The sequence below is a fragment of the Wolffia australiana genome, chromosome 19 (assembly GCF_029677425.1).
Source record: "Wolffia australiana isolate 7733 chromosome 19, ASM2967742v1".
NCBI lineage: Eukaryota > Viridiplantae > Streptophyta > Magnoliopsida > Alismatales > Araceae > Wolffia > Wolffia australiana.
Genome location: NC_135853.1, coordinates 9,696,250 through 9,723,234, shown reverse-complemented (window position 1 = coordinate 9,723,234; position 26,985 = coordinate 9,696,250). Strand labels below are relative to the sequence as shown.

Sequence of the window (26,985 nt, the reverse complement as noted above, 5' to 3'; positions counted from 1 at the left end):
ATGACCCTCTCAGCTTCCAAATGATCTGAGATTCAACCCCTATGCTTTGAACATGAAGTTTTACTTATCATTCTACTTTGTCCATGCAATGATTTTCCTATAAAAGGCTCATGATGTGAAACAAAACACCAGAATTTTGTGAATATCAATTTTTTGGGTTCTAAGCCCTTGATTGAGGCGAAACATTAATGATTCACGCAACATAAGACTCACAATGACATTCTAAAAATAATGATTGAATTACATATAAATTAATTAAATCTGTGATTTCTCAGGTTGAATACATGCATCTAGCATCTAGACATATCTGCATGATCCCCAGCAAAGTCAAATCTCCTCATTCATCGTGATGAACCATGTTATCACTCCATAACTATCAAAAAGCCATTCTGATCACATTGGGAGGGGAGACGAGGTATGGGGAGGAGGGAAAAGAAGGGTGAGATATCTAAATATTTTTGGCATGGATGAATTTCATCTAGGACCTTCCCTTTTTATACTTGATTATAGTTATTCATAAAAATCCTACACTTTATGTACATCTTTCGACATCCAAAAAAAATTTGTGTGTCACCCTCTAGGCCCATGTCTTTCTAGTTTATAACTCTAGTGGCCACATTACTTTTTTTAGCCTTTCAAACTAATTACCTATATCATCATATAGATTGATTAAACTTGGATTGATAGAAACTAATCAATAGGTTAATTTTTCAAACAATGGAAGCCAAGCTACCTCTTGTGGTCTAGAAGATATAAATAAATATAATGAATCTCTAATGGAATCTTGCAATCATCAGTTAATATGTACATAAATCCCCTCATTCCTTGCTCTCTCTCTCTCTCTTTTCTTTCTATCTCTTCTCTCTCTTCTCTTCTCCACTAGGTCCAATGTTTCTCTCTGTTCCTTTTCTTACTCTACCCTCTTCTCTGGTTTGTTGGGTTCAATGACTTATGGTGTGGTCAACTATCAAATCCTCACGTGTTATCCAAGAAAGTATTGATGCATTTGGGAATCATCGTAGAATGATTCTATGATGTTTTACTACATTGGACAAGGTCTTCATTGCATTGTCTTCCTTAAGTTGTCTCCTCTCATAAAAATGGTGGATGATATTATCTTGAACACTCAATCATCTCTGTAAACTTATTGATGTACTCAAGCTAATAAAGTTTGGAATTTTATGAATATGAATTCGTAGGCCATAATCAAAGCATAACTGTTTGTTCACAAGGCATCTACAGTGTCTCAACTCTAAGGACACTTACACAATCATGACGCGATTCAACATAATTAATAGATTATTATAATACCATTTAAGTATTCATACAGACCAATTCAATTAATTATTTCCACTAAATAATACCCACTATCTATCTTTATTGTCTCCACATTAATAGCTAAGAAATTATCCACACTCATCACATGGGTAAGAGTAAATAGATTTTTTCTAGAGGATGAATAGGGGTCGTCTCCATATGAAACAGATCTTATGGATTTAACTATCTCTATATAGTTATTCAGAAAGGATGAGAAGAGATACATAAAGAAATGGTGAGACGAGAGGAGAGCTTCTAGGTATTAAACGAAGACATAACCATTGATGGGAGATAAGCAGTCAGGGAGACATAAATAGAGTGAATAGAAACAATTGAGGTAACATGGGTGAAGATGTAAGGAGAAAAAGATAGATGCAGGAGATGAGTCTGAAATAATTGGGAGGAAGATAATGATTTATTGTTTATGAGGTAGGTGGGGGGGGGGAATATGGAACGAGATCATGACGACATAGGTGATGTATGACGTAGATAATGGACGAGAGTAGGTGGTGATGAATGATGGAGAGAAAAATGGTATTGATAAACCAATATAAGCAAAATACTAACCTTAAATCCCCATGTTTCCTAGAGTAAAGAAATTTACGAATGTAGATCAACCTTTCCTCTTCTATGTTGACCTTCTCCAATCACTCAAGACACCAAGAAAACCCTTGATGGACCTTCAAAAACTCACTCTCTTTCAATCTGTCTCTTTGGAAGAAGTGAGTCTCAGGTTTTTTTACAAATATTGCGGGCTCAATTTATAGAATAAACCATATTGGTTTATCAAGACAAAGCTACCTGAAAAAATTCAGCTAGATTAGTCTTCTAGATCATCTGATATCAATCAGATTCTTAGTCATTAATTCATTTATTTCTCTGTCCTCATCCTTGTTAGTGCCACCACATCGCATTAGTGTTTTTGTCTTTATCATTGCATTCAATGCAATGATTGCCTCATATTAAATAATCCTCTATCAATGATTCCCCTCGTGCCATGTGTCACAGCTCCAAAATACAAATTAAAGGAATAATGGTATAGTTATACACCAATATATTAAATAAAGGGGTTATGTGACGCTGCGGTACATTATCATACACCACATCAAAGCACAATTTAAAATGATCCACGCCAAACACATGAATGCCACATGTACACATAGTGCTACGTGCCTCGTAACACGTCATCGATGCCACATTTTTACCATATAAACTGTATGAAAAATTATTATTTGTAGATTCTCCATCCTCAGTCCACACACACATTTATTGCGCAAAATTACCCTCCATTTTTTATTCGTTCGTGTCATCGTCTGCAATAAAAAAATAATGAAAATGTTATTATTTAATGCTATATCGATGTCGTTATAATGATTGGCTGATGCCAGTCATTAACATGATTTATATTGGTTGATGATAATAATTAATTTGGATCTTCTATTTCAGTCGACGAGTTAAACATCAACACGTGGCCTGGCAATTTTTAATGCTGAACATACCTTAATAATTCATATAAAATGAAATACAAGCCAAAATATACATAAATATTTATATCTAGACTTTAAAAAATCAAATTGATGGGGGACCATCTGCAACCGGAAGTGCCAAGTCAACCCGCGCCAGCACGCCAGCAGCCACGTCGTGAGTCTCGAGCTGACGAGAAGAACCCGGATTTCAGGTACACGGCGTGACGAGAAGGCGTCTCCAATTCCATTTTTTGTGCGTTTTTCAGAACTTTTCGTTATGTTTCTCTTGGGGAGGGCATCCGTGTTTTGGCCCTTCCGTCGTACTTTGAACCGTCGTTTACGGCCCGATTAGGGGGGGGGGGTTTGTCCCTAATTACGGGCCTCCCCTAGGGCTCTCTCTCTCCCACTATAAAGGGAGAAGAGAAACCCTAGGGGAAAGGAGGAAGATTTTTTGAGAAAGAATGGAATGTGCGTTTGAATGTTCTTGGAGCATGGTGTCCTTAGTTCACCTACGGACCGTGGTAGAGAAGATCCTGCCCCCAAGGGGAGTCGGGGTCCGCCGAGAAGTCTTCCCCCTCCGTCGTCGTCGTCGAACTCGCCGCCCTACAATCGTCGGGTTCCCACCGAATGCTGCTGCTGTCCGTCTTACTCGCGGCCCCTGCAGGAGCCCATTGGTGGCTCTGCCCCGCCCATTGGTCGCCCCAGCCCTACAGGCGTCCATTGGTCGCGCCTGGTCGCCGGCCCTCACCGGAAACGCCGCCAGTACTGCTCGGGCGCCACCGCCGAGCGCCTTCGCCAGGGAGAGGGGCTCTCCCGCATTCGGGTCGACTCGCCGCGCCGACCAGACTCGGCTCGCCCGAGTCACAACCGTGACTCGGTCTTCCCCCTGACTCGGTCGACACTGAGTCAACCCAGAATTAAGAAAGGGCAAGCCGTGGTAATTTCTCGTCTCGGGAGGGGTAAAATCATCCTCGCGGTGTTGTGGCGAGCTAGGGTTCCCCGACGCCCCGCCGCCGCCGCCGCCGCCACCGCCGCCGCCGCCGCCGACCTCGCCACCAACGCCGATGAACACCGCCATTTGCCCTTGCCCTCACCGTCCGCGCCGCCGCACTCTCGCCCCTCGCCGCGCCGACCGCGCCAGCGCTGACGAATGTCGCCGTTCGCCCCTGCCCTCACCGCCCGCCATCCGCGGCTGAATTTGACACCGCTCGCCGCAGCCGCCACGACCGCCTGTCACCGGATTGTGCCGCCCACACTGCCCGGTGCGACCCATCGTCGTTGCCTCAGCACCGGCGGCGCCGTCGCCGCCTAGGGCCTCTGCCTACCGTGGTCCCTCGTCACTCAGTGCCGGCCACCGCCCTCCCCTGCCGCCGGACGAGACCGCCCGGCCCCCCGGCCTCGCCGCCACCAGGAGCCCGCTTGCCACCGCCCGTCGAGGGGCGGAACCCGGTGTGTCCGCCCGCCCCTACGCCGACCAACGCGGCCGCTCGGTGCTCCGTCGGTGCCGTCGAACGCCACGGCCGCTGCCATGGTTTCTGAGCTCGCCTTCGCCGCCGCTCCCGGTCGACTGTGTCTGCCCCGCGCTGCCGCCTGCCGGCTGTTCGTTGCTCGGACGACGCCGACCACATTGCCGTCTTCCGTCACTCCCCACGACTCGTCCTCCTCCCACCGCATCGGCCCGCCACGCCAATCCAGACTCGGCTGCGACCACCGCGACTTCCGGACTCTGTCCGCATGTCACACCGCTAACCCGTTCGCGCGTTATTATTTCTAGCAATATATCCTCTCGCGTGCTCCATCCTTTGATCTCACCCCTCTGCCGTTTCCACTTGCTTGGGAATTTGGGTAGTTATTTTCCATTCGTTCTTCTTGCGTAACAACTTGTTTCCAAACTAGATAGTTGGATCGAGGATACTCGCCCCGACGGCGTCCTCCGATTGATCTGTCGGGACATTGGGAGTCGGATCGTACGAGGCTCGTACGGGAATACCTCCAGGGCACTGCCCCTTCTCAGCTATCGCTGTACCTCTCGTTATTTCTTGCATTACGTGCATCCGCATTCCCGTCATTCGCGTGTTGTTCTTCGTCGTCCTGTGTTGCAACGCGCGCCGTCGATCCCGGCCGTCCGTGTTGCATCACAAATCTTTATGAATATAATGTTGAAAAATTTAGGAACATTTTATTCTGACTTAGAAGTTCATTTTCTTCCAGAATATGACGTCAGAAAAATCTCCACAAATCTTTTTAAAATTCATAAAATTCAAAACATTATTATAAAAATGAACTTATTTACTTAGGCTCATTTATATGCATATACAACCGATTTAATGCAAATAAACATGCAAATATCTGCTTATTAACCTATTAATAATACCTTTGATCAATAACACCTCAGGAGGATACACTCTCTTCACGGGTGAGTCAGCCCCATACAAAGATATCATCACCACTCCGAAGCTTTCTTATACTTTCCCACGAACTGAAAGAACAATACTATAAGTATATGGCATTGAAACCTCATGGCTTAGGCGGTGCTATTATCAAGACTAACAACGATACCATGTATTGCTAATGTAGCAACCGATATATTATATATTGGCTGATACCAGTTTTACCCATTTCAATTTCCAATTTGACATATGGAACAAGCTAACAATACGTGACAAGACAAAAATCACTGAGCAATCTCCCCGTGGCAAGCCAGAGTTCTAACGTGCTACAAGGATATGCTATCCTCACTGGCTAGTGGGCCCCAAAGAATGATTCACGCTTAAGCTCACTCGTTGCTGTACTCTTCTAAACACTTGTTGCTGTACATAAAATCAAAGTAAAGAAATCAGAAGTATGGAAAAAAGGATTAGCATCATCTTCGTAACCAGGTTTAGAATGAATTTTGTTTAGGAGCGGGATCTGCCCAAACCTGTGGTGGTACGGAAGGCATGGACTCTGCTACTTCGGTACCTCAGAGAAAGAAAGCCATCAACCATTACAAACAATATGTATGTTAAATAAATAAATAAAAGGCGTGACTCTAGGAGCAGAAGATGAGCAGGTTCTTACTTATTTTTAAGAAGTGCAAGGCGCGACTTTAGGAGCTTTTACGAACGAGAGCAGAAGACGAGCAAAAGATGCGACTTTAGGAGCGCCTACGAGCACAACTCTTGGGCTGGTCGTACTGTTTTTTCCAAAGGAAAAGCTCACTCGTAGTTCCCACTAACTAAAAGAACAATATGTTGGCAGATGCTAATATCAATACTGATAATAATACAGGCAGTGGCGCCGTAGCAACATATATCTGCCTCTTTCTCTCTTCGTTGCGGTCTAACACTACACCCAAAATTTGATAAATAGCAACCAATATCAGATACCCAAAATTCAGTGTATAGGACTAACACAGGAACACTAAATGGCAAGGCACAATTCAGAGCAATGTCTGACGTGGCAAGTAAGTTCTGACACGTCACGAGAATAAGTGGGCCCTACTAGAGAACGATACGGTTACCGCTCTAAGGGTCACCGCCCGCTAGCAACGAACTAACAGAACGAGACTATAAATATCGGTCTCTTTCTTTCTTCGTTCTGATCTCTGGTTGAGGAGTTGATCGATGGCGCACGAGGAGCTTCCCGTGCCGGTGTTCACGGTGTTGGATCCGGTTTATGGCCATGATTATGATCTCGAGGAGGTTCAGCTCCGATTCCAGACGCTGAACTCCAAGTTTATCGAGATCTACGGTGGACGGCCGGAGATTTTCGCTAGGGCGCCAGGTTGATCGAGTTTTTATCGAGATTGTTGTTTTTGCACGCTCAGATTTTGTGGAGTTCTTCTTGTCTAAATTTGTGTTGCTTGATCGGCGGTCCAGGTAGAGTTAATTTAATCGGCGAGCACATTGACTACGAAGGTTACTCCGTGCTACCGATGGCTATCAGGCAAGACGCTGTAGTGGCGATCCGGAAGCGTCCGGACGCTGAAAAAGTTCTTCGGATTGCCAATGTGAAGGACAAGTATTCGATGTGCACGTACGCCGCAGATCCTTGCCAGGTGCGTTCATGCTAATCGATTAAACTCCGTTTTCTTTGTTTCGTTTCATCCTAGATTTTTGAGTTGAATTTGGACTGCATTTCGCCGTGGTTCGCATTTGATCATTGCCCAGGCATGAGTAATTTGTTGCTCTACTCCATTCTTTCCATGATTTTCACGTGCCTCGAGTCTTTTCTATGGCTGAGATTGCTCTTTTAATCCGTGTTTATCCGAATTTTTTCATGAAAGATCAAATGCGGTTGAATCAAAGATGTCCATACCTCACTTCGTTCTTATGTATATCATGCTTTTCGTGGCATCTTCAGGAAATCTGATATCCCTGACCTTCTATTTCATAAAATGTGAGCCATTGAGAACTGAAATGGAATTTAAATTAGTGCAGTTATTTGAAACGGAACTTGAGCCTTAGCAAATAATAAAAAGTCTCATATGAGAATAAAAATTAGGCACAATTAAATAATAGTATTCCCCATTTCAAGAGATCCAGCATAATACCAATGCCCTCATTTGGATGATATACTGACTTGTAAGTGATCCTCTTGGCTTAATAGTCAAATTTAGGAAATGAAAATGACAGTCAATGAGCTTTCCTTTGGGCTGACTCAGTTATGCATTAAAGCTTAATTTTTTTTGAAAAGAATATATTTGGACTTCTGATTATTATTGTACTTATGTGCAGGAGGTTGATTTGAAGAACCATAAATGGGGACATTACTTTATCTGTGGGTAGGGTATTCTTCTCTCTTAAATTGATGTTATCGCACCCTCTGTCATAGGGTAGCAAAAACAAGGCCTAGCAGGTAGCACAATTTAGGTATTTAAATGCATCGAAATTCAAATGTTGAATGGGGCAGTCAAGGAAAAACTACAGTCGTATTCCTTCGCTTTATGAACTGTGCAATAAGGACAACCATAACACGGCTCTCCCAGTTGAGTTACCTTACCCCCATGCCATGCTATTCCACGATATTTATTGGAAAAATGAAAATGGGGGCGTGATTTATTATTAATATTGAATGCAGGGTTGAGGAAGGTTCTGATTTTAATCAGAACGAAAATAGCTTGCTTGAAACTCCATCAGGTGGGGGAAACTGCCCAATCTTCTTCATCCTGAAGACCCAACCATTAGGGACTAGACTTTATGGGCCAATAAATTACTGAGTAAAAGGCACTAATTTTGATCTTTTTCACTTCCCTCTATTAGTTGGTCAATCAACCTTATGTATCAACAAGTTGGCCATTAGTTAAGTCTTAGAATCCACATTGCCCACCCTTCAGCAAAACAAAGTTTTTCATCTACATACTTTTTTTTGGTGTTTAATATGAGAAATTTACTTTCATTCATCTTGGTACCAGAGCTAATCAAGTCAGATTGTCTATAAACCTGCCTAATTTATTTGATCACGATCTTGCTCTATTTCTTGCTCCTGGTTTTGAGTTTACTTTGTTCAAGATTCTTCATTTCTTCTTTTCTCTTTCCTCAGATTCACAATGGATCCATTTGTTATATTTTGCAGCATTTGGCTTGCTATTGTTTCATCTTTTTTTTTTGTTAGTTTGATTCTCTTCTGATTCCTTTCTATGCCAGATTTGGTAATTTAGTCTTGATTGTTCTTTTTTTTGAGAGACGGACATTTCTGGTTATCTTTAATGGGAGACAATTTCCTCAGCCTCATCGGCTTGTGTTGCCTCCTTTCTTTCATGGAATATGAACGTTCTCTATCGTCGTCCTCTTCTGTTGCCCTTCTTCTATAGAAGACCATTCCAGCTTTCTTTCTGTCATTTTTCTTATCCTCCATTTTATTCTTCGCTTGATCCACTTCCATCAGATCTCTTTGCTCTTTGTCATCATCGAGTATGATATCATTTTTCTCTCACGGTGAATGTCTCTATCACCTTAAATTGTTGAGAGGGTGGATTGGGCTACCCATAAAACATCATTTGTCTGCTTTGAGAGTGTGTAGGGAGATCAGGGAGAAAGAGAGAGGAGGGAGAAAGCGGAGACCCCTCATGCACTCTAACACCATTTTGGTCTCGAGAATTGCACACTGATCATTTCATGCAAATTGCATAATTACAGTACGAAATACTACATGAGTATTTTAATCCTTCCATCTAACATCTTTCCCTAATACATTATCCTTGTGCGCCGGTTTCTTCTGTTGACTGAAGAGCCCACTTGTGGCTTCTCCACATATGTTTTTTATTTCTTTTTTTTTTACTTAAAAAAATTGTTTACCTTTCTCTTTGGGAGCCAAATTACACTTTCTCAGCAAAATGTGTCTATTAGGTAAACATTGACCTTTGATACGAGCCTACCACGTGCATACAAGAGGACTAAGCGGCCTTGGTCAACATGAAGGGCACAGATGTTTTATAAATAAGGGATGGGAGGACAAGAAGCACAACGACTCATTTTTGTGGTCTGTTGCTGCAGCTACTGCCTGGAGGAGTGGGGTAGCCCCAATCCAGAGGGAGGGTTTCCTGGTCAGTAACAGGAGTTTGAGTGCCATCCATTCCCCCTTCTAGTCTCCTTCTCCTTCTTCATTTCTTGTACTACATTCCTCCTCATCACCGTCATACAGATCTCGGCATCCTTGGAATCAACTGACGTTTGTTTGTTACATTATTTTGTGAATTGTTCTAGTTTGGTTGGGAGCCATATCACATTTCCATTACAATATGAATATTTCTCTTGACCACCTATTGATATTCATACTGATGCCGGGGAACCCTCTTGGTATATTACCTTATATGAGCCCTCTAATTTGACATCTTTACTGATCATTGCCCTTGGGTCACTCTAATTTGATATATCCCATGAAGTAAAAATCAGACTTTCAAAGAAAATTATGTCTTCCCTTTCAGACAATTCACACCCAATTCAATAACAAATCCAACACTTGTACTCTGATGTGCACACTTCTCAATATTACTTAATACAGTGGGAAACAGGGTGACATTTCAATACTGGAGGGATGCCTGGTAGGCATGAGGCATCTTGAGTGACACATTTCCATGTCTGTACATGCTTGCACAATATCAAAATCCCATGTTCAGGACTGCTGGGATGGAGTGTGGATCCTTATCATACGGGTTCCTTATCTTACCAGATGATGTCTGAACTCATGGACATGCAACAATCCCAAATCGAGTGAAGACCGGATGATGGAGAGCAGGATGGTTGGGTTTGGACAAATGGCCCCTTCTCAGTCCAGAAGGACAAGGCGAGGATCCAGGAGGAGCGACAGGAAGACAGGTTGCTAATCCAGGCATGCAGATTCATGTCGGACAAAGAGTTCCATTGAAGGTGAGGAACTTCGGCTGGTTGCTAGCACGTAGAAGACTAGACAAGAGTCTTTTAAGAAATGCTATATCCGGACACGTTGTCACAATGCCTGCTATGCTCTAATAGGGAAGAAGACTGCAATCATCTCTTCTTTGAGTGCTTATTTTCTCGCTTGATTTGGGCCAGTCAGGTATTATCAAGGTTGAAGGTAGCATCTGAAGAGACTTTCTAGGACTCAATCCAGAACTACAGAGGTAGAGATTATGAGGCTGAGGATTGGCGGTGTTATGGGCCATCTGGTTGCATTGAAATGAGGTGCTGTTCAGGGAAGAATGGTTTCTACAGATGGAGCCATACACGAAGTCGAGGGATTAACAGCGACATGGCCCCAGCAGCCGACAGGCAGAGAGGGGAGGGTTAGAATATGATCGGCTTGACGGTGAAGGGAATGTAAGGTCCTGATGTGGGGTTTATCAATTCATCGGGTGTTCACCCCTTCATATATTTCAAAAAAAAAAACTTACATACAGTGGGGTATACTTCATGAGACATCTTGTGTATACACTCTATAAAATGAACCTGTGGATCAAAAATTTAGATACATCGCTGAAACTACTCGTTCTCTTTTGTTTTACGTTTCTCTGACTGAATATTTCAAGGAAGAAGCTGCACTTACAGCAGCTCACATCATTGGTCAGGTCAGCGTCGTATGTATTCATAAGTTATCCTCTACTTATGTCTCCTTTCTTGTGGGAAACCTAATTTCTTGGATTAGAAAGAAATGCTATAATATGCTTTAGTGCTGAGTGATAGGGTCCCTATGCGGACCTATCAAAGGATGAAGAGAAGTTGTTTACCAAGTGACGCCACACGTAGAAAGTGGCATTTTGATTCCAAACATCATTGCTGTGGTGAGAGTGGAGGTTCTCCAGCTCGTGAAGGGGGACGGAGAAGTTGCCGATATGGCCAATCTTCCCCTGAACTCTCTGTTTCCAAACCGTTCTTCTCTACATCTTGTTTCTCTGAAGAAGAGATCTCTGAATCTTCTCAGAACGCACATTGAATTTTTGATCCGAGACTTGCTTGATCATTATTTTCCAGTGGAATTACATTTTATCTTTCTTTGTGCATTGAAGCCCTAACACAGGAATAATTTAGAGCTGTGGCTCAAGTGATCTGTGGCTCTGTGGATTAAGAACATTCTTGTCATGTGGTACATTATTTACAAGAAAGTAATGCAGAAGGCTCAAAGGGAGAGGTTGAAGCAAAAGATCACACATGTGGAGTGCCTTTAAAGACGGGAAGGCAGGAAAAGGGGTGTCATTGAATCATTTTTCTAACTGCCGCAACAAACTATACGGCCATGCATGGTGGAGGGCTGGAGAGGCCAAGGATTCGGAAGGGAAGGGTTCTTTTGACTCTTTTATTTTTCGTTCCTCTATGATCTTCTTCCAATTGTCCAACTCTGATCCAGTCTTTCCTACCTATCTGGTTCTGTTAATGAATTTTTTTACAATCGCGTTGGCTATTGAGTTCTATTCATCTTCTTTTTGACGAATATCTGTGGGAGCGGTGTGTTAATCTCTTGACTGAAATTGATTGTAACATCGTGCCTCGTATCTGATGCATCTTGCCCGTTCATCTCCTATATAATTATAGTTGGCTATTGGGATTGCATCCAGTCTAGTTCTGTATGACTATAAACCAAAAATATTCAAATCAATTGACACTACATTAAAGTAACTTGATCTCTTGTACGAACCGTACATTGCTATTTCGGATATTGTGATCTATTGTTGGATCTATGAAAGGAAGAAGGCCAGTAGTAAAAGTGGTACCATTTGGAAGGCCTAGCCCTGCCCACTAATGGAGCATTGCGTGCCCTTCATCAAGCCCTGTAAGGGCAGGAATTCAGTCTGGAGTAATGTAACCTGTGTTCTCTCTCTCCCTCATTCTAACTGGTTGTGACTCTTTCCTCTCTCTCTCTCTGCAGAGAGTGGCATCCTCTAGAGAGCAGCAACCTTACCTCAGCAATCCTTCGTCATCTCCTTGCCATTCCCGTTCTCCTCTTTGACCCAGGGAACTTTCAGTCTCTTCTTCCCCTTCACCTCTCCTTTCTGAACCTTAAGATGGACAGTTTAACTGGAAGTGCTTTGGGTTTCACATCGTGGGCAAAATACATTCCATCGATACTCCCCCGCAGGTTTGTATCATCGGACCACTGCAAACTCCCCTTAATCGAATGCTTCCGTCTGAGTGTTTTCATCTTCTCTTTTCCAATGTGGGATTGGAGAGTATTCGTTTTCACCAGCTTGGGGCAAATTTTTGGATCTACCTCGGTATCCCAAGGTAAATCCAATGCATAGTTGATGAAAAATATTTATTGATCTGTCTTGGGTTATTAACATCATTTGCATGCTGTCATGTATTTGTCACTTTGAGCTCAAAATCTTCATCTTTTCTGATAATTTTGTTAGTTCAGTACTCTGTGTTTTTTGCTCTTATTTCATGCAGAGCAGAATACATTTTTTATGCATGTGCACGCAAATAAAATGTGCAGGTATAAAGGATTCTATGAATATGCAAAGGCGAACAAAATAAGTGTTGGTGAGCCGGTTGGTCTGGATGTACTTATTGATGGAACGGTCCCAACAGGTTTGTTCACTGATAATTAATGCCTATGCCGACGTTCTATCTCTGAAGCACACTTGATATTAATGAAACAAGCAGTCTTATTCCGTCAGGATCTGGTTTATCAAGTTCAGCAGCGCTAGTTTGTTCATCGACAATTGCTATAATGGCTGTATTTGGTGTGAATGAAGGCATAAAAAAGGTATTTTAAGAACCGTGAATGCCTCATATAATAAACTTGGCGAAGGGATCGTCAACTTTTTTGGATTTCATTATCCTTGGAATGGTGGTCTGCTTGAACTTTGTTGTTAACTAAATCTGTCGAAGGGTGGGATTTGGTTGAAAATTACTTGTGTTCATTGTCTTAGTTTTGTTTTTTCTGCATGGATTTTGGCACCTTTTGTAGCTTTAAATAATCTAAAACCATGCAAGATGAGTTCCCTTTTTATTTCTCTCTTTTATATTCTAAGGCATAAAAATTTGTAAATACACTGATCGATCTTGCTTATCAATCTGTTGTGTCTTGTATTAAAGGGTATTGGTTCCCTAATTAGTGTGATGCAAGTCCTTAATAAGAAATATTTTATCATTAAGTTATACTTCGAATATTCTTTTATCCCATTGAGTTGGCTGGAATGTCGCACATAGCAATGGAAAAAATGGGATATCATAACATGGAATCAGTGCTTGGTTATTTCAGGCAACAAGTCACCTGCAAATATAGCGGAAGTCATTGATTGAAAAAGTCCTACAATCCTTCCATTAGATGTATCATATTAGGTCAAGAGCTTCTCATTCTTAAAAAAAAGGACCAAAAGATTCTAGCAGAAAAGAAGATAAATATTGCTTTAGATACACAGTATAATGAGTCTTCAATTTCAACCTTTGTGACTGTTTCATTGATTTGTAATAGCAATAGGCTGTTTCAGGTTTTTCTAGTGACTCCAGAAATGATTGTAAGAACATACTGCATTGAATGTCAACTTGTTGAACTGATTCTGATTGGATATTGTGAGATCGGGAGAATAGAGGGAGATTCAGAGAGTCATAGCGAACAAGAAATAAACTCGTGTTTCCTTATCAAAAGCATAACCTAGACACGGTGTAGTACATTGGCTTTTATAGCCGTGTAAACAAGAAGGAAAAATACCCGTTGGACTCCAACGGTCATCTCATGACCGTGAGAGTCCAACGGTCACATTAGACTTGGGTTATTAGCAGTCACTTATGGGAGCCCAATGGGCCAGTGGAGCTAGCATGGAGCTAACACCCCCCCTCAAGTTGGGTATAGATGTTGAACATGCCCAACTTGGACACCAATGTTTGAAAGTGAGGGCCAGGGAGGCCCTTGGTGAAAACGTCGGCAACTTGCTCCAGAGTAGGAATATAGTGTGGGACAATAAACCCATCATCAATGCTCTTCTTAATGTAATGGCGGGCTACTCTGGCATGCTTGGTCCGTTCATGTTGGACTGGATTCTTGGCCATGGCAATGGCCGATTTACTGTCAGAATAGAGATGTATCCCTGTCCCAGGGAATAGATGTAAGTCTTGTAAAAGGTCTTTGAGCCACATGCCCTCACAAACGCCCTTCTTCAAGGCACGGAGTTCAGCCTCAGCACTTGAGAGGGAGACTTCTTTCTGTTTCTTGCTACGCCAGGTGACCAGGTTCCCTCCAAGAAAGCTGCAATAACCCGAGGTGGATCGGCTATCCTCAAACGAGCCAGCATAATCCGAATCTGTGTAGAGAACGACACTAGGTTCTCCGCCCTTTCGAAACAATAAGCCTTGCCCAATAGAACCTTTAAGATAAGCAAGAATTCGATCAGCTGCTCTTTGGTGTGACTCCCGGGGGTCACGCATAAACTGACTCAGTGAGTTAACTGCAAATGCGATATCAGGACGAGTATGGTTGAGATATAATAATCTGCCAATGAGTCTCTGAAACGACGTCTTGTTTACGGGAGCATCTTTGTCATGCTGTTCAGTTTTCAGCTTAACATTGATGTCAACAGGGGTAGCAGCTGGACGACAATCTAATTTACCAGTTTCCCGCAATAAATCCAAGATGTATTTGTGTTGTGACAATAAAATCCCTGTCTTAGAATATGCCACATCGATACCCAAGAAATAAGTATGGTTGTGACCAAGAGCTTTAATATCAAATGAGCTAGTGAGATATGTCTCAAGGCGCTGAATTTCATCCGCATCATTTCCCGTGATTATAATGTCGTCAACATAGACAATAAGAATAGATATCTTCCCTTGAGCACTATGCTTGATGAATAAAGTATGGTCGCCTTCACTCTGAAAAAATCCAGCAGATAGCATGGTTTTGGAAAATTTTCCAAACCAGGCTCGAGGAGATTGTTTGAGACCATATAGAGATTTCTTGAGATGACATACATCACCCAATTTTTTGCTTAAAGAATACCCAGGAGGAGGTGACATATATACCTCCTCTTCCAACTCCCCATGTAAGAAAGCGTTCTTGACATCATATTGATACAACTTCCAATCAAACAATGCTGCCAAAGCAATTAAGACTCGAATAGTATTTAACTTGGCGACAGGAGCAAATGTTTCATGATAATCAATACCGTATGACTGAGTATATCCCCGGGCAACTAGACGAGCCTTATACCTTGCAATTGAACCATCTGAATGATATTTAATAGTAAAAACCCATCTGCTGCCGACCAGCTTTTTTCCAGCTGGGAGAGGACCCATTACCCATGTGCCATTTCTCTCAAGGGCTTCCATTTCCTCATCCATAGCATTCTTCCATTCGTTGGACGACATAGCTTCTTTAAGAGATTGTGGAACTGACACGGTCATTAGAGCTTGAATTATTTTATTATACTCAGGAGAAATATGAGTATATGAAACATAGTTGCCAACTGGATACCGCTTTGGCTGTGTGCATGCCCAAACACCCTTGCTAATAGCAATAGACCAGCCATTGTTGCCGGGTATATCTTCATCAACTGCTTCATCAATTCTTGGACTACCTTCTGAGGCAGCTAGAGGTTCCTCATCTTGAGTATGACTGGAAAAAGGTTCTGCCATATGCCGCTGACTCATGTTGGGTGGTACAGAGATCTCTTGACTCCCATTGTCGCCGAGCTCCTGAACCATTAGGTCAAGATTGCCATCCAACCTGCTTTCGGAATCATAAAACATCCTTGCCTCATCGAAGGAGGCGTCTGCTGTGACGTAGAGGCGTTTTGAGCTGGGATGATAACATCGGTATCCCTTTTGTGTAGAAGAATAACCCAGGAATAAACACTTTAGAGCCCTGGGATCCAACTTTCCTGCATGATGAGCATGTACATACACAATACAACCAAATATCTTGGCTGGCAGATTAGTCCTTAGACATAAATGAGGAAATTCAGAAGACAAAAGATCAATCGGGGCAGAAAAATTCAAAGTTCTAGATGCAGTGCGATTTATGAGACGTGTGGCCGTTGCAACGGCTTCACTCCAGTATTGTTTGGGACAATTGCCTTGAAATAAAAGAGCTCGGGCTGCAGACATGGTATGGCCAATTTTTCTCCCAGCGAGACCATTCTGCTGAGGAGTATTCACACACGATGACTGGTGCACAATTCCCTTATCGCCTAGATACGTTTTTACTTCTCCGGAGAAATATTCTTTAGCATTATCGGTCCTTAGCTGTCTCACCTTTTTTCCAAACTGAGTATTTATCATTTCGCAAAAAAGGATAATAATTGATGGAACTTCAGATTTGGATTTCAGTAGATACACCCACGTATATCTGGTGAAATCATCCACAAACAAAATAAACCATCTGTGCTGGAAGAGGCCAGTGGTGGAACAAGGTCCCCATACATCACTATGAACACATTCAAATGCAGCGGAAGATCTATGATTTGAAACAGGAAAAACAGTTCTTTTATGTTTGGCAAATTTGCAAGACTCACAAATCAGATTGTCAATGATAATCCCCTTAAACAGGTTGGGGTATACATGTTTCAAAAGGGAAAATGAAGGATGTCCTAGTCTCCGATGGAGGAGGATGAACCGTTCATCGCTCTTGGTGTTGTAGGCCACCTTTTGGTTATCATCCTCCTCTTGGCCGTCTAGTAGGAGAAGTCCCCCTTCCTGCCTAACAGACGAAATCTTCTTCCCGGTGTCCTTTATGCACAAAAAACAAGAATCGGAGTCGAGGGTAAATCTCCATCCAGTATCAACAACCAACTGTGTTAGGGAAAGTAAGTTTGCTTTTAATTCAGGTACGTGTAAAACATCCTTTAGTAGTACTCCTTTGATAAAAACTGTCCCTCTTCCTTCAACTCTTAAAATCCCACCATTAGCGGTAAAAACCTTATGATTGCTGGAAACCGAGTCATAGGATTGAAAAAGAGATCTTTGGGGTGACATATGATCTGTCGCCCCTGAATCCAAAATCCAAGATGATGATATAGGACTAACATTATTGTAAGTAGTGAAAGCAAAGTGCTCACCTGATCTGGCTTATGATGTGGAGCTCATCTTCTGTAGAATCTTACTCATCTCGGATTGGATGAGTTTTTGAATGTCTCCCCCATCATGCTCTTCTTGGTGGAGGGATCTCCCCCTTCACTTGCAACATATGCCTTTTTCTGGTCTCTGGGCACCCAGAGGCCTTTTCGGATCTGCTCCTCCTTCCAGGCCAGTTTCCTGCAGTCCTTTACGTGGCCTTCCTTCATGCAATAGCCTCAAACAAGTGGTTCTGGAGGATTACCTTCCTTTGGAGTTACTTTAGGAGTCTGTGGAGGAGGCGCCCCAGAGCTTGAATTATGTCGTGGCTCACCCCTTTTGGCTAGGTGAGCTACAGGGGTCGGAGTAGTAGATTCTTCATCTTTAAGCGTCAATTTTCTCTGCCATTCTGCTCCTTGCAGTTCGGAGATAGCTTCTGCTAGTGTCGGAAATCTTTCTCGATGCAGCAGTTGACTTCGTAAATTTTCGTATTCGGAGTTTAAACCCATCAAAAAGGTGAGTGTTCTGAACTTGACCTCTCGGAGATAGGATGGTGAATTCTTATCTCCAGTGGGCCAGAGAAGATCTGGTTCTCTCCAAATAGCCTTGAGCTTTGCTGAATATGAGGATATGGACATACTGCCTTGCTTCAGTGTTCTCTCCTGTTCCCGGAGGTCCTGTTCCCGGAGGTCAAAAACGCGGAAGTCGCTGTGGGTCTCTGCACATGATTTATTAATTTCTTCCCAAAGATCTCGAACGCAGTCTATAAGCATATAGTCATCTCTTTGTTCTTCTTCCATATTCCGTATCATCCAATTCACAATAAAGGCCTCCTCCGACTCCCAAATATATAATTTTCGATCATCTCTGAAGGAGCATCCTCCGTTAGGTGTTTGCCCAAGTACGCAGCTTTGAGAGACCTTTGAGCAAGGGTAACCCATTTCTGCCCATTTATCCCATTATATTTCATATCCAGATCAGGTAGTATCAACCTGTTCTGGGTTGTAATATCTGCCTCTTTGGTAGTAGAAATTGACGCCTCTAATTCCCCTTCCAACATCTTTGACCGGGATTTGCCTCCCATGGAATCTAAGCAATTGGTAAACAAAGTTGGGTAGATGGAGAATTACCGGTCAATAACAGTTGACGACAATTGCTCAAAGGAGACGCGTGCGCCTAATAAATACGGCCCGAAGTAAACGAAAATCGCCGAATGGATATGGCACCAGCTGAGAAAAAACTGCAGAACACCGTCGGGCGCAGCTTCCCGTCTGAAATAAGGGGAGTGCCCGAAGTAGAAGAAAATCGCCGAATGGATATGGCACCAGCTGAGGAAAGCTGCAGAACACCGTCGAGAAGTTTCTACGGCCGAAATCTGGCTTATTTTCCGTCCGAAAGCTGCCGAAATCTGCCGAGAGCAATTCTACGACGAAAATCTGGCGTCGGAGGTTCGTTGATGACGATTGATGACGTTGATGACGCAGAACTCCGCCGAGAACAGCTCCACGGACAGGAACAGGTACGATTTCCGTAGGCACAGGACGCCAGAAACGCGTCGTAGATTTGACGAGATTGATTTCCTTCGGAGAATAGGGTTCCGCGAGAGAGTCTCAAAGTTCTCACGGGCTTTCAATCTTTCGGAAAAAAAATATATATTGGATCCGCTCTGATACCATGTGAGATCGGGAGAATAGAGGGAGATTCAGAGAGTCATAGCGAACAAGAAATAAACTCGTGTTTCCTTATCAAAAGCATAACCTAGACACGGTGTAGTACATTGGCTTTTATAGCCGTGTAAACAAGAAGGAAAAATACCCGTTGGACTCCAACGGTCATCTCATGACCGTGAGAGTCCAACGGTCACATTAGACTTGGGTTATTAGCAGTCACTTATGGGAGCCCAATGGGCCAGTGGAGCTAACATGGAGCTAACAGATATGTATTAACAGGCCACCTTAGAAAATATTCGTTGGATCTCAGATGCCAAATATGCTGCATGGAGTTCTGAAGTGGTCAATATTCACTCATGGCTGCTAAGCAGAATGGCTGTGGATTTGTATCAAAAACCTTTTTTTGTGACAATTCTGAAATAACTATGATACCTGAAAGCTTCCTCTAAATGTTGTAAAGCACTAGCATTTGATTATTAGAGGGGGAAAGAGATTTATAAGCTGGGTTAAGCCTGTTTACAAGAAATCTTTGATACTTTTTTTCAAACCCCCTCAAGCTGGAGCATAGAAATCATATGCACCAAGCTTGGGGAAAAACTGCCACAGCTTTCACCATGAACCAAAGTAGATCCACAAAGCCTTGATCCGCACTGGGCTCTGAATTAACAGAACCAGCGACCCAAACAGATACACTTGAATCCACAAGCACCTGGATACAACTTGTGAGTCTACAAGGGAGGTGTGCCTGAATCCAACAGCATTAATGAAGAACTCCAACAGCTAAAAGAGTGCTCAGAGAAGGAGAAAAACTCTCAACGGGGGAAAAGCCTATTCAGTGAGGACAGAGTAAATTAGGGGGGTGGTATGTAAACCACAAAAAAGTGAGAAGGCATGCAAAAAGTTGAGGAGATATGTGACAGCACATCTCACATCCTCTGCCATGCCTGGTTTGCAGGGACAGGTCTTAGAAATTACGTAAGGGAGACCTCGGCCCTAGCAGAGCTGGAAAGTCTTCAAAATACAAAAAACTGAAATTCTCTGGCTACTGGCAGAGCCAATAATTCATGAAAAATGAAAAAATGGAGATTTCTGAAATCTTTTGTCGACAGGAGATTCTGTCGGATCAGATTCCTGACATTTCAGTTCCTACCGCTTATGGAAGGTCTGTAACTCAATAAAGTAAAGTGGTCCAAAAAGTTACTCCCCAATAATGGATATGGGTCATTAGGGTTAATCTGTATCTTTAATGTCTTGAGTGTACATATGGAGAACAGAAGTAGAGAAGTGGAGAGAGCGAGAGTGGAAAAGCTTGAGTGGGCCACGGCGTATGTCAAATGTATCACAAAAAATATTGTGCAATTCTTTGTTGAAACTCTTCCCGTTTTGGTCAAAAAAATGATCTTTGATGGATAATCTGATGTCCAAAAACTAATAAAACAGGCTAGCAGCATGATTTTCTCTAAATACTCCGTGCCAATATTTAGCTTACCCTTAACTTCGAGAAAAATTTATTACATAACTGATGTGATTCCCTCGTGCATCTATGGAACATGCGGAATCAAGGAGGTCCAATAGGCCCTGATCACCTTTCCCTGATCATATGACGCTCTTGGTCTCACAGGGAGGGGAAGTAATCCAGTAACTGTAAGCTCCCTCTTTCTCTCTCTCTCCCTCGTCACCATTATACTAGCTCAGTCAGGGTTGGCTCTGCAAGTTTCCTCAACCCTTAGAGCCTTTAGCGGCTTTGTCTCTCTGGGAGCCTTTTTACACTCATCCCCCTTCCACCTCATTTCCTTCTCACACGAAATCACTTCTGTCCTCCCTCTATCTTCCCTATCCTCTCCTTGTAGAACCCTGTCGACAATTGTGGAACACACTTTCTTTTGTTTAATTCAGGCACATTTTGGAAGATTGAGGTTGAGACACAGTTGATAGGATCTAGGAGAAAAGAAATCAAACAGGATTCTCCTTGTATAGATGAGAGTCAAAATATATCAGATTGGATTAATTGTCTGATAGATCGAGATAGAGTTCCACCAATGCAGACAATGTAGCATACAATGTAGAAAAAGTAAAGAGATTATCAAACCAGGATCTCCTGCTCCCCTTCTGGACGCAGGCTTCTCCTGCTCTCCCGCCCTTCCTGCGCTCCTTGACGGGAACCGACCTTTCTTGAAAAATAAGCTTGTCCCGTGAGCTGGTCCTGGTCTTTATTTATAGGGTCGTTGACCCTATTAGTGTCCTCGGGTTAACATGGACCTGCCTGTGCGGTTAAGTCTCCTTTGTTTATACTTTCTTGAAAAGAACTTATCAACAGTGAACCAGTAAATCCATTATAGGGAGAATTATGAATGATTGTGTGATTATTTATAAATTACAGAGGTGAATTTGGATGGTTCTGGTTTGGGTTGGTCATCCTTGCGGGTAATGACCATGGGACAGTGATGAATTATCATTGTCCTTGTCATTTGTTTGTCTCAGGACAATGATGGCAATATCATCATCCATATGCTAGCCGTGGATGATCTCAATGATGATGTGGGAAGATGAGGAAATTGTCATCGTCAACATCTCTTATCCCGTAACCTGGATAGGGCTTTGCGGTTTTTACAACTTTTCTTCAATATTTTTCGTAAACAGTTCATTATGGGGCAATTCCTGGTTAAACTTTTCTTCAATAAAAGAAGTCTATACAAGGATCTGCCAAGGGAATGAGGACCAAACGGCCATATCGACGTGCCAAGCTATATGGCGCCTAAAAGCCCCCCTAAAGGTAAAGATCTTCGGGTGGCTACTGTACCGCAAGAGACTGGTGACTCACGCCTTCCTGAAACGGTTGTTCCCAGAGATACCGACGATTTGTATCTTTCGCACGCAAGGAGAAGAGGACTGTGACCATCTGTTCTTTGCATGCCCTTTTGCACGATCAACTTGGGCTACTCAAACACATCTGGGAATCAATACGACATCAGCTGAGGCCTTTTGGGAATCCATGCAAATAAATGGAAATAGACGAAAAGAGGAAAGGGGCCGCGCACTGACGGTGCTCTGAGGAATATGGCTACATCGAAATGATGTGGTTTTCAGGGGGAGGCAGGCCTCACTGGACGGACTCACCCATGAGGTCGACAACCTCATTGCGGCATGGTTTCCGCAAGGGGGGAATAGAGAGGAGTGGTTAAGCATGTATCACACGGACTCTAGGGCCCATGTACTTTTCGGGTGGCTAATGACTCTTCGGGTGACTGCCTTTTATTTGATTAAAAAAAAAAACAGTTCATTCTGTATGTATCTTATGTTTTAGTAGATGACTCATCGATCATGTGGAGCTGTGGTTGTCATGGACATCTATTGATTTATTTGTTTAATATGTTTCCCATGCACTTAATTTAACCAGGAATTTCATCATAAGGGGGGAATATAGTTATTTGTTTTTTTGAAGACTTGTATGACAAAAACGTCCTTGTACATCATTGAACATTTACCATCAGCTTATTTTGACTACCCTTTTGGTGCGTAACATACTGATACTTTATGCAAATTTTATTTCTTGAATGATAGTTGGCATTTTTTAAGTTACTAATAATGTTTTTCTCCTATTTGTTGTCAATAGAAAGAAATAGCACAACTTACTTGTGAGTGTGAACGACACATTGGGACCCAGTCTGGTGGTATGGACCAGGTAATAATCTGTCAATTTCATTATATATTTACATTTTTTGAAATGCTATGTCTCGCTTTAGATGTGTAGATATTTGAGTAGACTTTTGAAAGAATGAGGCAAGGGAATGAACCGAGAAGATGATCCTCTCAGTAGAAAAATTTGGCCTGGAGAAAAAGAAGGTTGTGTGTTTAGGAAGATGTCCAAATCCACCATCAATATATCTTTCAAAAGTGTTCTTCAACCCCTTTGTCTAATTGATGGCTGTAATCCTCTTCCTAAACTGATTTTGTACCCTACAGTTTGAGTAGCAGCTGAGTATGGGTTGTGTCATTTCTGTGAGCGCCACTATCGGAGTGCTCAGGTTCACCATATTGGCGGAGAAAGAATAATAATTGTACAATGTGGCCTCTCATTAGAAACAGAAGAGTTCTGTAGAGGTTACATTTTGGTACCCTATTATGCCCAAAATGAGCTACCTTTGTCCAATCCGTTTATAATCAGATCTCAATATTAGAAGGTCACGAAGCAATATTTAGGGGGCGCCAGGTGTCCAAGGACGGGCTCGCACACAAGGTCGAGTGCCTCATAGCATCATGGTTCCCTCGAGGTGTAAAGAGAGAAGGGAGGGGTTGACCATGTAAGAGGAGAGCTTTAACTCTCTCCACATGTACCTTTGGGTGGTTATCGCTTTGTAGGGTGACTGCCTAACATTTGTTTTCAAAAAAAATCCTATAAACAAGTAAGAAAGTGTTACGTTCCTTACAAAATGAATTATCCAACAAGAACACACGTGCGAGTCCTAGCACATGTGAACCATTTTAAAATAAGAGGTAACCGGTGCGGGAGGGGGAATCGGGCATTTCTTGAATCTGGAGGCTGACGATTACGACCGCAGAAAGGCTGGAGCAGCAGGAGCAGGCCTGCTGATCCGGAGGGGGAAGTGCCGTCACGGAGGGAGGAGCCACCCGGCGAGCTACCTTCTATATTTTCTTCTCATCTCATCATTTATCTATTCATCGATGCTGCAAGTCGTATCATAAAGACACGGCATAAGGTATGCAATGGCGCTTACTTACCGATTCTATTTTGTACTTTATCCAATATGGGTGTCTAGCAGCATCCATGCAGTCTAAAAAAATGTAGGTTATCGATAAAAACTTTATATTCAGACAGAATGTTGAAAATATCTGAGACCTGAAATGTCCCAGGGATTTATCCTTTCAGTTAGGAAAGTATCCATCTTGCTCGCCCTTCATCTCTGAAAAGCTTTAGGCATAGCTTTATGCCAGGTATTTTAGACAGCTTTGTACCAGAGCTTTGAGTCTAAAAGGCGATCTTCTACCTGCAGATTCATCAGTGATATCATCTGCTGTTACGAATCTCAACAATGTAGTCCAGAAACCAAAGAACGTGTAGCTTGAATAGTGACCAATGTCTTCCAAAAGAATTACAATACTCTCGAGATCCAGGAAGATCAAAAAGATTAGAAAAGAAGAGAATACGTAGAAAGGGATTTCGGCCACATCGGCTCCCTCCCCGCCTCTGGTGGAGAATCTCTCGCCAGAACTTCCAGTCTTTTTCCCTCCCCCTCCCTTCTGCTTTAATGCCTTTATTTATATGAGCGTCTTTCCCGCCCAAAGTTTGTTACGCCTTTCTTGCTCGTTTCTTGTATACACGGGGAAGATTCGTAACATCTGCCTAGTTGAGTCTTTGGCCTGCAGCTGTTTGGTGGTGTTGCATTCTTCTGTCTGACGTCCTGATTGAATGGGATTTAGTCTCCATGCTTTCGTGATACGACTCTTGTATCTTCTATCGACAATATAGATTTTATGTACTCGCACTCGTCTGAGAGAGGAAGAGATTTGGAGAGTTTGAGATGGAGGAAGAACATGAGAAGAGAGAGAGAGAGAGAGTGGAAGGGTCGACAGGGTTGGCACGTCGAGTGAATGGCGGAATGATGCACAGCATATGAATCACTTCTGATGGTCAAAAGCTGCATTCTCTGGTGTTGGCCACACCTTAAGAAGGTCTGGTCATTGGGCCTGTCCGAGCCGGTCCAAAGACATGTCGGGTGGGTCGAGGCCGGCCTTCGTAGGTGCGGGTGTAGATTGTATCAGGACTCCCCCCCAACGTGACCAGCTTGTCCTCCAGCTGGAAGTCAGGGAATTGATGCCACAACTTGTCGGTGACTTCCCGGGTAGGTTCAAATTCTAGCAGGTTCTCCCAGTGTGAGAACTTGTAGGCTGTGAGCAAAAGGTTCAGAAGGCTGCGGTCTGTGCTGGAGTGACCTGCCATTCATTCTCTGACATGAGTCAGGTGGGAAGGTGTTGAACGCATTCTGCTGGGCCCACTGTGCGCTTCAATTGCGACATGTGAAACATTGGGTGAATCTGTGCTTCAGGCAGTAATTCAAGGTGCTAGGCCACTGGTCCAAGCTTCTGGGTGACCTACAGGGTCCAAATTCTTGGCTGTGTACTTTTCATTCGAGAATGCGGGGAGGGACCTCATGCGATATGACTTCATTATAAGGCAGACCATGTCACCCTCCTTGAACTCGGTGTGTTGCCGGTGGTGATCAGTTTTTGTCTTCATGGTGGCCTAGGCATGGACCAGGTATTGGCAAAGTAATGGCAGCATTTGGTTATGCTCTTGCAGCAGTCGGTCAAGGTCATCCAAGGGTGTTGCAGGACTGCCATAACGTATGAGCATTGGTGGTTCTCAGCCATAAACTGCCTGAAATGGAGACATTTTAATGTAGCAGTGGTAGGAGGTATTGTAACTGAGCTCTGACCAATGGAGCCATGCACTCCATTTCCTCAGTTGGTCCCTGGCAAAACAACGAAGGTAAGTCTCGAGAGATTGGTTGGCAACTTTGGTCTGACTGTCTGATTCGGGGTGGTACATTGAACTGTACTTCATGTGTGAAGTTCCTTCCAAAAGTGACTTAAAAAGATGCTACCACGATCCGAGTCAATCGTGCGCGGGACGCCATGTAACTTTACGATCTCACGTGCAAACTTGTCAGGGATGTCTCGGGCTATAAATGGGTAGTGCAGTCCAATAAAATGGCTGTACTTGATGAGGCAATCGACGACCACTAGGATACTGTCTATTCCGCCCGATTTTAGGAATCCTTCATTATGATCAATGGAGATGTCTTCCCAGATTTTCTGGGGACTCGGTAAGAGTTGTAGGAGTCCTGCTGGAGAAAGAGATGACAATTTGGACTGCTGTTTATTTATAAAGCAAGCCCTCTCAAAATCGAGTATGTTAAATTACATTAAGAGGAATCTTCGCGTTCTCCGAATGGATAATTCTTTAATTTGTGTATTTGGTCGATGAACCTGTGTAGTTCATCTCAGGGGGGCATGGGTTGACATGATTCTTAATGTCCTTCATGCTGCACCAATACAATTGTTGGGCTACCCGTTTGCATGTTTTGAGGAAACCTAAGTGTCCTCGGACAGCGCCATCGTGAAATTCTGCCAAATACGATGGATAAGAGGAGATTCGGGGGGTACCAGGGGGTGACCATAGTACAGTAGCATGTTGTTGACACAAGAAATTTTTCCTTGACTTTCGGGTGCTGGATCACTGTCAGCAGGTTTGGATCAGTCTCCACCTCTCATCGGAGTTCCGCGACATCGGTCCATGTGGATACTGAAACCCGGACGTCCAGTGGTGATGATTGGCATGAAAGTGCATCGGCTACCTGGTTCAAACTGCCTGCTTCGACTGGAGTGAAAATTGATAACCCAAGAGTTTAGCGAGAAGATGGTGGTAATCCCCTTGGATCAATAAATGCTTGTGGCTTCATTGGTCAGTGCGGATGACAAATGCTTGAAACATCAGGTAGTGACGGCATTTCTTAACTGCGAGAATGATGGCCATCAGTTCTCTTTTGTAGGCTTAGTGTGTCAGTGCTGTTGGATGGAGTGCTTGGCTGAAGAAACCAATGGGTCACTCATGCTGGAGTGGAACGACGCCCACTCCTTCCTTGGAGGCATCCATGTCAACAGTGAATGGTTGGCCAAAATCTGGGAGGGCTAGCACTGGTGCTGACGACAGGGTACTTTTCAAGCTGTCGAACACTTGCTGGGAGGACCACTTGAAGTTCTCCTTCTCGTGCAATTGTGTCAAGGGCCAAGCAAGAGAGGCATAGACAGTGATGAAGGGTCAATAGTAGCCTGATAGGCCCATTAATCCCCACTGCTGTCCGATAGTCTGGGACAGTGGCCATGTTCGGACAGCTTCAACCTTCCCCGCATTGGTGGCTACCCCCTTGGCAGAGATCCGATGCCCAAGTTTCGAGCTTCGATTGGCCAAAGAAACACTTCTTTGGAATGATGCAAAGTTGATGGTTGGAGAGCACCTGTAAAACATACATCAAATGTTCCCAATGTTTGGCGTCAGAGAGCTGAATA

At 43.3% G+C, this 26,985-nt stretch overlaps 1 protein-coding gene and 1 long non-coding RNA gene across 6 annotated transcripts in view; both read left to right on the top strand.

Moving 5' to 3' along the window:
* The first annotated feature begins 6,353 nt into the window (after window positions 1–6,353).
* GALK (Mevalonate/galactokinase family protein) overlaps window positions 6,354–26,985 on the top strand; it is a 34,867-nt gene continuing 14,235 nt past the window's right edge. For 2 of the 5 annotated variants that reach the window (XM_078590545.1, XM_078590544.1), the window contains exons 1-6: window positions 6,354–6,548; window positions 6,644–6,822; window positions 7,502–7,548; window positions 12,672–12,766; window positions 12,856–12,944; window positions 22,511–22,579. In XM_078590545.1, the coding sequence (XP_078446671.1) occupies window positions 6,389–6,548; window positions 6,644–6,822; window positions 7,502–7,548; window positions 12,672–12,766; window positions 12,856–12,944; window positions 22,511–22,579 (639 nt within the window). In that variant the 5' untranslated portion in view covers window positions 6,354–6,388. Of the gene's footprint in view, window positions 6,549–6,643; window positions 6,823–7,501; window positions 7,549–9,112; window positions 12,033–12,104; window positions 12,461–12,671; window positions 12,767–12,855; window positions 12,945–22,510; window positions 22,580–26,985 lie in introns of those variants that run through there. The other 3 variants (XM_078590547.1, XM_078590546.1, XM_078590543.1) reach the window with 3 other exon arrangements.
* LOC144715600 (uncharacterized) lies at window positions 7,555–8,164 on the top strand. Its single transcript, XR_013584664.1, has 2 exons — window positions 7,555–7,751; window positions 7,845–8,164. It is a non-coding gene; the product is annotated as an uncharacterized LOC144715600 (long non-coding RNA).